The sequence below is a fragment of the Drosophila erecta genome, unplaced genomic scaffold, assembly GCF_003286155.1.
Source record: "Drosophila erecta strain 14021-0224.00,06,07 unplaced genomic scaffold, DereRS2 tig00000021-arrow-pilon, whole genome shotgun sequence".
Lineage (NCBI taxonomy): Eukaryota > Metazoa > Arthropoda > Insecta > Diptera > Drosophilidae > Drosophila > Drosophila erecta.
Genome location: NW_020825198.1, coordinates 21,130,990 through 21,142,938, shown reverse-complemented (window position 1 = coordinate 21,142,938; position 11,949 = coordinate 21,130,990). Strand labels below are relative to the sequence as shown.

The 11,949-nt window shown below is 40.3% G+C and overlaps 1 protein-coding gene across 5 annotated transcripts; it reads right to left on the bottom strand.

The window, feature by feature from the left end:
• Nucleotides 1-443: 443 nt before the first annotated feature.
• On the bottom strand, nucleotides 444-2,901 carry LOC6546179 (probable asparagine synthetase [glutamine-hydrolyzing]). 5 transcript variants are annotated; one of them, XM_026977738.1, is made up of 2 exons: nucleotides 2,560-2,901; nucleotides 444-2,506 (listed from the first exon to the last, which is right to left on the bottom strand). In XM_026977738.1, the coding sequence occupies exon 2, from the start codon at nucleotides 2,273-2,275 to the stop codon at nucleotides 521-523; it is 1,755 nt and encodes a 584-aa protein (XP_026833539.1). In that variant the 5' UTR covers nucleotides 2,276-2,506; nucleotides 2,560-2,901; the 3' UTR covers nucleotides 444-520. The 5 variants fall into 5 exon arrangements, with proteins under 5 accessions (XP_026833539.1, XP_026833537.1, XP_001973580.2 ...); XM_026977736.1 differs by having other exon boundaries at nucleotides 444-2,412; XM_001973544.3 differs by having other exon boundaries at nucleotides 444-2,398.
• Between the last annotated feature and the right edge of the window lie 9,048 nt (nucleotides 2,902-11,949).

Below are 11,949 nucleotides of genomic sequence, written 5' to 3'. Positions count from 1 at the left end.
TACTCTTTCAAAATATACTGAGGCGTATTGCCAACTACACTGTAAAATGACTGTTGCACTGCTATACCGCGTTGCCAACTAAATGTAAAACAATTTAACAGTCGTTGTCCAAAATCTAAATAAAGTAAAAAAGCAGTTGTGATGTGTAACGAAAGATTTTTCATATGCCTTAAGTTACAATTTATTTAATGCTATTAAGAACACTAACTCTTAAGCTCTCAATAAATCAAAATTTTAATTCAGTACCATACTGAAACCCGTCTAAATGAACTTGATTGACAGTTTTATTTACTAAATAACAAATTTAATTGGCTTCCTACTTTGTTGTCAAGTGGGGCGCACGTGTCGTGATCAGGATAAACGAACACCCACAGATGCACCGAATCGCAATGTAAATTTAAGTATAAATGAATAAATAAGTGAATTGAAAACATCTCGAGTTGACTACCAATTGAATAAATTTATTGTGCATGCTGATTGGAATTTCTCAGACTACACTAATTTACTGAAGGTCTTCTTATCAGTCTTCGTTGAATTGGTGGACGGCCTGTGCCCGTCCGGATGGATCCTCCGGACAGCCCCAATCGAGGCGTGGCACCCATCTGACTACGGTTCGGGCTGCCGATTCTCCGGGGAATTGTTCGGCGAAAATGCAGCGATAGTAGAAGGCCTCCTTGGTGGTGGGCGTGTTGAAAGGAAACCGTAGGACGGCTCCGGCGAATTCTTCATCGCTGACATGGCTGGTGGCCACCCTGCGGATGCTGTCGATCCAATCGTATCCCACCCCGTCGGAGAACTGTTCCTTTTGGCGCCAGAGGACTTCATCGGGCAGATAGTTATCCGCAAAGGCGGCTCGCAGGACATACTTTTCCAATCGCTTTTTCTGTTCTTCCCCGAATTTGTTGAGGGGCCCGGGGATCTTATCCTCCGGTCGGATTTGCATCACATGGTTAACAAAGCCCGTGTCCAGAAAGGGCACTCGCAGCTCCACTCCCTTGGCCATGGCTACCTTGTTGGCCCGCAAGCAATCGGATAAATGCAGCTGGCGCACTCTCTTCACCAGCTCCTCGTGGAAATCCTTATAGCCTGGGGCCTTGTGGAAGTATAAATACCCACCAAAGATCTCATCGGCTCCTTCGCCGGAGAGGATCATCTTGATGCCGGTGCTCTTTATATATCTAGCCAGTAACAGCATGGGCAAACTACATCTCACTGTGGTCACATCATAGGTTTCCAAGTGATAGACAATATCCCTAATGCCATCCAGAGCTTCGTCGATCTCGAATATAATTTCCTTGTGATCGCTGTTTATATATTTGGCCACACTCCTGGCCGCCTGGAAGTCGGGCGCATCCTTCAGACCCACAGAGAAGGTTTTCAGTCGGAAGTTGGGATCCCTTTCGCGCATTATCTTCGTGGCTATGGAGGCTATAAGACTGGAATCCACTCCGCCGGACAGCAGAGCTCCCAGATGAACATCGCACTGCAGATGACTTCGCACCGCAGACTCCAAGTTGGCTCGCAGTAGGGCCAAATCGCAGGTTTGGGTGGGCACCTCCCTGATCCAAGACTCTTGAAACTGCCAGCATGTTTTAAGGTCACCAACTTTACCGAATCGAGCCTCGCCAGGTGTGAAAGTCTCCACCTTAGAGCAGGTATCCACCAGGCACTTCATCTCCGAGGCCACCCAAAGGTTTCCCGACGCATCCTCACCCACATACATGGGTATAATGCCAAAGGGATCTCGGGCAATAAGGACTTCCTTGGTCTTCCTATCGTACAAGGCAAAAGCAAACATGCCGGTGATGTAATGCAGAAGATCCTTTCCGTAATCCTGGTACAGTTCCAGTATCACGTGGCAATCGCTCTTCGGGCTGTAGGAGCCACGTTTTTTTGCAATCTCAGCCGAAATCTCAAAATAGTTGTAGATCTCTCCGTTGGCCACCAGGATGAGGTTGCCATCATCAGAGACGAAGGGCTGATCGCCCATTTCCACGCCCACAATTCGCAGGCGTTCATGAACCATGGCCACTCCGTCCGAGGGAATCACATAGACGCCTGTGGAATCCGGACCACGATGCCGCTGCTTTCCACTCTGTCGATAGGCCAGTTCCCTTAGACTGTGTTTGCTGCCGTGGATGATTTGCGTGGGTATCGGCTCCCCATCCTTCGAAAATATTGAAAAAATTCCGCACATTATACGCGTGTCTGCACTGCGCAAAGTCCGATAACTGAATGAAGCGTTATACTGGCGTGCACTCTTATTTATTGCCATGTTGCCAATGCTCTCTTCTGGATATCATTTTCGTACTCGTTTTATTCTCTCCACAATGCTGCATTCCACGTGCTACTAGTTTGGTCCCCCGGTTTCTAGAATCCCGCTCCTTCTAAATAAAATCTGAAACACAATGTCTGTTTGGTAGGATAACACTCTTTGAAATTAGGGATCCTTTATCCATTTGCGTAAGTCTTATCATAAGTATTACAGCGACCAGCAGACAGAAACCTGATACAAAATATGCCAGTTAACTGTCTGTTTACCTCTGCGTTTTTACTTACTAAGCGCTCTTCGATGTTTCGACTCACAGCTGATTTTTCTTTACCCACGATTTCGTCATCCGATTTACTCTTTCTTTTTTTGGGTGGCTAAATAAATAATTTTATGAAGCTTCCATGGTTAGCTAAATATATACACATTTCACATATTTTGCCTAATATTATTGTTGAGACGACTTACATATGTATGTGTTGGTGTGCTGTGCGAATGGTTTTAAAGAATGGTTTATTAAACTGTTGTAAGTGTATCAAGCAGTCTAGCATTCAAGAACGACTTTTTGTTTACATTTGTGTTTAGCGCGAACGAGAAATTTCTGGCACTCGTTTCGGCATATCGATAAGAAATATAATAAAATGAAATAAAATAATTGTGGGCGTGGTAGTTTTGGGCGGCTTGTAGGCGTTTTTGTGCCTTATCACAACTTTCTAGCTTTTATAGTTCTTGAGATCGCGACGTTCAACGGATATTGATCCTGATCTACAATGAACATACATATAATGAAGTACATATTTAGGTGTACGTTTAAATAAAAAATACAGTTTTATAATTATCAAAACTGTTCTCGTTCTTATTCTTAAAGATCTACGGAGCTTTATCGATGATTTAAGCTTTCTGTCGTTTAATGGTTTGTGTCTTAAGAGAATTTGTACTATGAGTCTTTTGAAGAGTGAAGCTTGTCAAAAGATCGGCTTAGGTTTTTCATATGGAGAATGCATTTGTCACTATATTACAAAATTTTCTTGCTTCGTGACCAAACTTGTTTGAAACTTAGAACTATATTCTAGAAGCAGCTAAACAAGAATGCATTACATTAGTTGATTAATGAAAATATATGAAATGTGATTTGTGAATAGTTATTAATTTATCAATGGTTCGCAATAAGACACAAAACTAAATAATATACGCCAATATATATTACAAAAACAACAAAATTTGAATCTAATCAAAGCAATACAGTTGATTTATTGATTGAATGGCCATAAAAATTATTTAGCTACATAAGAGCCTCATTTTACTGGCGGTCAAGAAAGCTCCGTAACATCTGTTAACCGTTCGCAGTAAGAGAATGTTACCGAAAAGCTCCCTGAAATACAGCCCGCTGTTAACTAACATGGCGCCACGCCAACAGGTGGTTTCCTATGCTCCACGTCGCGTACTTCGACTTCGGTCCATGCGATAAATATGTCAAGTGGTCGCAGATAAACAGAAATCTCCCGTGTGTAATTATGCAGACGTTTTAATTACGCATCTAACACTGACGAATTTGTACAGTGATGTCATACTACATATGTGGCTGGTGCGAGCTTCTGTAAATAACCGAGATTTATAACCCGAGGTGCTCGAGTCCGCTCCTGGAATTCTGGCGTGCGCGCTTGTTGCTTCCAAGTCGTTTTGTCGGCACCGAACGGCCTTTCAATTCAGTTGCCGATGGAACGCGACACTGTGCGGCAGGAAGTTGCGTATACGACGCATTGTCACTCGGCCAGCGACGTGGATCGGAAGTCCTTTCTATGGGCGCGCGCCTCGATATCAATTTCCCTTTCGAAAATGCCCGTCAAGGTGCTAAGTGCGCGTAATTAGTTTAAATTCAATTAATTGAAAAGAATCTTAAATTGAGTTACGTTGACGAAATGGAGGCTGGTAAGCCAAAATGTGCGGAGTGAATTTTCGTGGGCAATCACCGCCGGAAATTGTGCGTAAAAATTAAATTGCTCACGCAGAAGTCTGTGAAGTTCAAAAGAGTTTCATAAAAGTTTTTGATAAGAGTGTCACGAAGGAATCAGATGTTTTCCTATATTGTAAAACATGACATTTTAGGTTTTAACACTTCCTCTCAGTAAAAAATCTTTCCGAAATAGTGATGCGTAATTAAAATATTAGCCATTTAAATAAATACAAATTAAATACTTCAGTGCCGAAGATACGATTTTATTATCAGCGGTAAACAAAAGTAACAACTCAATTATTTTATGACTTTAAGATGATAGTCAATAAAAGAGTCCTTAAAAGTGTATTTGAAATGGAAAATAAATTAACGGCATATTAAACTTGGAATGCCGAATCGCATCAGAAAAGTTTAGAACGCTTTGTTAACCAAAAACCATAAAAACGGACACAACTTTCAACACGAAAGGTGAGGGTAAATTTATGTGCTACTCAAAAATATCAAATCAAAATCAAATAAAGCTGCGTTTTACTCGAACTGAGACCGAAAATCGAAGGGAATCGAGCATGACCTATTACTGTCACGTCCGTTTCCGGAATTCTGAGTGAGATGGCCAAAACAAGGGCCACCAACTTTTTGGTCACGTTCGCTGGCTGAACGAATTCAAATGGCCCAAGACCCATTTTCCAGATCGAGATGTGCATTGCCATAAAATCGTCGACAGATAGAGCAACTGCCAAGTCGGGGCCAATTAATGAAAAAGTTTTTACGCTGCCCAAATGAAATCAACAATTTTCCCAAGTATTTCGGCGTGAAATTTGAACTGGAAGTTTTTAACAATGTTATTGGGAGAGGAAGATGGATTTAAAGTGCATTTAAAAAAAATGTCATAGGAAGACAAAATTTACTCTTAAAGTTAACTCTACGTTAGTATTATACATTTAGTCATATTATTGTATGAGTAACTTTCGGGAGCACTCTTTAATTTCATAATTTTATATTATTTTATATTATCACATAAATATTATCTGAGTCATACAGTTACAGCGAATGCCATTGTATAAAGATTTAAAAATACAAGTTTTCAGTTCAAACATTTCTATGTGTAGAGGGAAACTAATGTCCCTTTTAATCAACTTAATCTGTTCAATTAAGTATTGAATTCGGATTGAGTACTTTCTTCCAGTGCATTGTTGTGGCTTGTTGTTGTGTGATATGCTGTAAGGATACGGATACGGATGCGACAGAAATGGATAACCGTATTGTTTGCAGTCGGCGGAAATCAATTCGCATTACTGCAGCCTCAACGAGCTGCCCAAAAACTTTGTGCGCAGCGGGCAAAACGCAAATAAATTGGTGGTTTTAAGAACCCACTCGACTCGGGGGATGATTAGACACTTTGGCCATCTTTTGCCACCAGGCTGGTGTCTAGCCGCGTGGAGTGATTGACCCCGGTGTGACCCTAAAAATAGGCGTGTGCAGCATCCATTCCGACTATTTTTAATCGTCCGCTCGCTGACTGGCGCTATCTTTATGCTCTTGATTATTTTTGTTTTTTGCTAGGGGTCAGTGTGACGTGACACAAATTCTGTTTTCGGCACTAGTAGTTGAATGACCAGTAGCGCAGTCTACTTCTCGGCTCACAAAAAAGGACACGCCCTCTACTAATTGGAATGTGTGTGTATGGGCGCTAGTATGTGCCGTTGTTTGTCATAATCAAATATCTTAACACGCAAGCTCAGACCCTTTCGCTTCTTTCGGCCAGGCTTCGTTCCATTTCACCAGGACCCTAATGGCATGGCCTTTAATCGGGGCAAAATTAGCCACTGCTGCAGTTCTTAATTAGCAATTTGACGCATTATTCCGCCGAGCTTGTTGGCATGTGCGGGCATTAGGTCCGGAAAATTCAGTCTACAGGATTAGGGCCTGAAAGGTGAAATTAACTGGGCTCCCGGCTGCTGAGAATAATGCATAATAAGCGGCTAGTTCCGAACAGAAAAAACGGGTGGCTTAAAAAAGATACACCTGCCTGGAGGGCGAAAGGTCAGACAGAGGCTAATAGGTGGTTAATTGAAGCCCCACTGTAAGCAGGGACTTTCTAAATAAGAGCTTAATAAAAACACAAGAGCCATATATTTATAAAATTTGATTTTAAAGAGAAAAAACGATAAATAAATAAGATTCTAATTGTATTTTAGTAGTTCAGTAAGAAAATTATGTAATTGAGTACTTAAGGTATGAGATTACACATTGGATACCTAGAAAAATATAATTACAATATGTTTGTGAGATGATAGCTATTTCATCTTAATAGTATTTACATTGTGCAGAAGCTTTGAACCGATATTTATATAAAGTACACATTATTTAAATGATCAACATTTAATTTTATATTTTCTTTTTCAAATACATAGTCTGACATAGTCTGACGTTCTGTGCGTATAGAGTTATGATCTTGGTCCCACATACTTATCTAAGCACCAAACTCACATCAATAAGCTCCCAATGCAGTTGGCTTCATAGCCAATCCGCCAGTCCAATTGAAATCCATCCATAATGAGGCAGCTGCGAGACAGCCTTGACATTGAGATACAAGATACTCGATAGGCGACACAAGGTGCAATGAGAAAGTGACCAAAGCCATGGGTAGATACTCAAGCTATACACAGGCACACAAGCGAACTACAAACGTTCTGCAGTTATTTTTATTATTGAATCAATACGGCGCATTGGGAAGGTCAAGTTCTGGGTCTCCTTTCTATTGAAGGTTTCGCCCGATGACCTGTTGGACGGTTGAAGGGAAATCCGCTCGAGTGCCTTTAACATTAGGCTGGAAAAACAGCACTTGGCAGCTTTCATGGCATCTTGGCAAAGTATTTAATGAATTTATTTATGCTTCAATCACACAATTTAATTCAATTCGCGCCGGGCCTCCAGGAAGGCAATTCAATGGAAGAGGGCCTTGAAAACAACATTCATTCAACTTTCCGACGATGGAGTGGCGATGGAAATTTAATATGACCCGCGACAGTAAATAAAAGTAAAGTATCCGCCGGGGAGGAGCTTCATGGCGAATTCTTGTTATACTTTACACCGCATCCTAGGCTAAAAAGTTCACCTCGGCAAAGAAGGAGGCCACGTGTCGCTAAGCAGCTCAAAGCGAGTTCAAAAAGATAACTTTCTGTAACTTTATGCCATATGAGAGATAAATGGCAGAATAATTGTCTCCTCAGCCGCATTTAATTTAGTTTCATCTTGACTAGACTCTTTGCAAGTTTTTCGAAACAACGCAAAAGATGGGGATTTGGAACAGAAAGAGGTACTTGAACCACCGCCCCCCAGACGACAGAACTTGGTTCACTTTTGTGTGCGTTGTCTTGCCAACGGAAACTTATGGCCCAGCAGTTTTGGCTGTGCTAATTGTCCTAGTTGCTGTTGCTTTTTACTTGGCTCTTGGCGGCGGCTCAAATATTGCAGCCTAGATTTGGCCAGGCTCAAAACTTGTGGCTGCATCGGCCACAGAGCCAACAATTGCTTTTAATCCCGCTGGAGGATACTGCCAAAGTAAAAAGTACACACAAATTTGGCAGGGCAGCCGGTCAATAAGTTGACTTTAGTTCCCATAGAACTATGGGACTCAAAACTGAAAAACAGTGATCGAAACTTATATAATTATATGCGTATTGCAGTATCGGCGAGTGTTGAGTACAAAGTTAGTTTAAGAGATCAGTTTCCTACTTTTATCAACTGTGCAGAATGCATTCATTTGAGTTCAGTTATTTATATTGCCTTATTTTAAGATAACTTTAAATTGCCGCACTAGAGCATTTAGAATTCTTCTGAGCATAAATCCAGCTACGATTGTACCACCGTGTACGTAGTTTCCTTTGTTTAAGTCTGTCAAATTGCTGCCAAGGCTGCGCTACAATCGAAAACGAGGCGGAGGGAAGCCAAACCAAAACAAAGCAAAACACCCGGAAAAATTGCAACAACCGAGGGAAAACTTTCTCCCAACAATTTGGCTGGCGGTTTGGCAGACGCAATTTTTCTTCCCCTATCCAAAAATTGACCGTTTAGTCGTTGGACAAATAAATCAGAGAAAAGTCTGCCCCAGAAATCACTTAAGCTGCCTGGGAATAGATAAAATTCCACAAACCCATGAACAAAACATAAACAAATTGTAACAGATTGAAGGAAATTATTTCTGGCTAGTCCATCACATGAGGTGTCAGAAATATTGATTTTAAAACAAATAACTTGCTAAACCAACTTAATACCAAGTTTTAGCGACTTTAAGCTGCATGCCCCACTGGCTAATGCGAATTGTGGATATGGACTTGGCCTGATCAGGCGGATTTTAATGGCTTTGGCTGCCTTATAAGGTACCGAAAACAATATCCATTTAAGCGGAGTGTCATAATATAAAACCTCGGAATGACTCACTGTTCGCCAGCCAAGCAGAAAACTACAAAAAAGTGATAAAATAAAATTCTCGCCTGCGAATTGTTCAAAGTACAACGATACAGACACTGATACATAATTAAACGCATACATTTTTAGTTGGTTGACTTTGCTTTCGTCTCGGTTTTGTTTACCCCCAGTATCCCACTCTTTTTCAGTTTAAATGGGCAACAACAAGAGCGAAATCCATTCATATGTGGAACATTAAAATGTACAATTTCCAAACACAGTAAACGAGTACGAATATTCAGAAAGAAGAACAAATCTGCAGTAAAGCGTTCTGGGGCGTTTGCCAAGAATATCTTGTTGTCTATTTACTTGTGAAGCTGATAAAAATTCACTTTATTCACTTTGCTATTTATTTACTTTGGCACAAAGTGGCGGCATCGCAGTCTGCATTCGGGTTAAAAGGGGGTTAAAAAAGTGTGTAAAAAGGGGGTCTAGTTTGCTGAAGTGGCAAACAATAAAACGCAAACTAGTAGACAAATACGCAGCTCTAACTGCACTTTCAAGTGCACTGGGATTTATGTGGAAAATCACGGAAAATTATGCGGAGAGCTACCTACCAAAGGACAAATGCGAACTCTTTTAAGAGTTTACCATGGTATTTTACTCATTCATGGGCAAAAATCAGCCACAACTAAATGATTTCTGCCAAATATGTTTAAATATGTTGCATTATATTCATTTAAAAATTATGAGGCAATCATTAAATATTATTTAATTAGTAAGTAAGTACAAAATACGATTTTTATTTTTATAATTCATTTTACAGCCCTACAATTTTTTTATTGTTATGTCTATGTACCTCATGCAAAAAACTATTTACAGGATCGTCCTTTTTCGTCCACCTTGCAGTAAAAAATAACAGAGACCCTAACATAAACATGGCAGCTGAAGCCATTTTCTTGTGACAACTTTGTATACAACAAAATGCCCTCGAAGCTGCCCTATGTTTTTACCGACTTTCAGTCAGTTCAAATGTTTAGAAAGTTTGGTAACTTCGCTGGCCAACATTGTTGCAATCCAAGTTCCAGGGTCCTCCAACAAGTTATGGTTGCCATTCGATGATGGTTTGTCCTTTGGAACAATTGTACAAACTCAGCACACGCATCGCCGTGTTTCTCGGTAAAGTGAGTAGAAGCAAGAATAGTTGGCGTTTATCGCATTTGGAAGATCTCCCATTTTGCCACTTGTTTGCTCATTGGGCCGATAAATGTTTTTGCTGCGGCTATGATAAAACACGCCCATGAATATGTACCATGTACCTATATAGATTGGCCGAAAAAATGGAAAGCGGCTGCCAAGGCAAACAGCCGTAAAGTCATAATAATTGAATAATTAAAAACACACAACGAGTTAATTTTTGATTAAATCTCCCGCTACCCAGAGAGCGAAATTAATGGGAAGATAATAATTTTCATAGCCGAAAGAAAAGTAAACAAGAGCACACACATGCAAGTAGTTTGTCATTGTCCAAACAGAGCGAAAAGGGGAAAACAGGAGGTGAAGTGGGGAAGGTGGCAAGAAAATACGAAAACATAATTGAAACTCACAACGCTTTTCATTAATTTTCCAGCTAGGGAAGCGGCTTTCACGGGGCGGGGCGTAAATGCAATGTAGACATTAAGGCTAAACACAAACCATTTAATTCCCTGTTTTTTAATCATAATTAAGATACGCTTCAACGTCACTCAAAGTCATATGCTGATGGTTCAGAGGATAACCCTCTCTCTGCCAATTTTCCAGCGTTTGTTCTCCGCTTAATTTATGCTACATTTTTCCCAGCTTGTCGTTGGCCATTCCCTCCGCCTCGCATTTGCTTTTAGCCAGGCCGAAACGTAGAGCAATTTATTTTCAAATATTTCACATTGCATAGCAGCATTTTCGAAACACAGAGGGGTTATCTGTTTCAGGATGAAGGGGTGCCACTTACACAGAGACAAATATCTATTATTAAAATTATATTTATATATAAGTAGGGAATTAACTATTCCAAAATATTAAAAACAGTATTATAAACGCTAAATCGCCGTATACTGATTTCTTCATTGCTGTACTATTGCTGTAATAGAGATATTTTAATTTTTATGCCATTACTGGTATAACTTATAAATTTTGCATGCCGGGAAAATATTAAAAAACACATGTAGATTTCAGTTGTTTCCGGGTGCACGAACAGGAGACAGAGTGAGCTGGCTGGCTTAGTGCAACGCGTTTGATGTGGCCTGTGGGTATATGATTCCTGTTTCGTTTTTACGGCTTTGTTGTGGAATTAAACTTTAATATTCTCCACCCCACCAGGTGTTTCACCTTTTGAACCGGTGTCTCGTAAAAAGAGGGGCTTTTCTTTTTGTGTAAACAATTTGGCCGGGTAGAAATTTTATTTCCGCCCTGTCTATTGTGTCGTTTCATTCGAGTTACAGTAAATACAAAGGTTTATACAAACGTTTTATATGCGAATATAAAAATAATGATTGGATGATCCTAAAACAAATCATTCATTAGCTCGGCATTATTAAGGTTCATTCACTAATGTTTCCGCTTTATCGGGGATCTTTAGGCTTCATTGGCAATGACAAGCATAAAATGTAAAATCCCAAAAGTGCAGTGGTGAAAGCATTTCCAAGGGAAAGTCATGCAATATGCAGCCGTGGCTGATGCATGCAACAAAAATGCACAAGCTGCAAAAACTGAAAACCGACCACATAATGTAAACGAGCAAATGCCATGATTAGCAGACATTTTGTGGGGAAATTAAAATAAATTGCTCCGTGGTAAATGTAAAAATGTGTTTGGCTAAAGCATAAGCACACACACAAACACACACACTACTTTGGTCGCCACCTGTCCACACACACTAACGTATTTCGCGCAGAAACTTACTCAACTCCTGGGATCTGATTCAATTTATGCGCGTGCAAATTTTATTTTTTCGATTCTATTAAGTCCATCGCATGCAATTAAAGTTGAAACGCATTAAAAATTAAATTATATGTTTGCCTCATTCCATCTTAATTCATCCATTTGGGAGGTCATTTAAATTTACGCTAGAAGCAGCCACCGCCTGAAAGTAGGCAATGATTTTGGGCGATCAGCCAGGTAAATTGCTCATACGCCGCGTATGACCAACGCTAGGAGTTGGTTCGTTTGCATGCTATTAAAATACATCAAAATGCAATGCGAGGGAAACCGAATATTGCCTGAAACTACAAAATTTATTTCTAATTATTCATAAAGGCAAATAGGACACATCTCGGTATAA

Bases quoted from the DNA above. Each gene is read 5' to 3' on its own strand.
- LOC6546179 (XM_026977738.1), bottom strand. From the start codon at position 2,275: ATGGCAATAAATAAGAGTGCACGCCAGTATAACGCTTCATTCAGTTAT.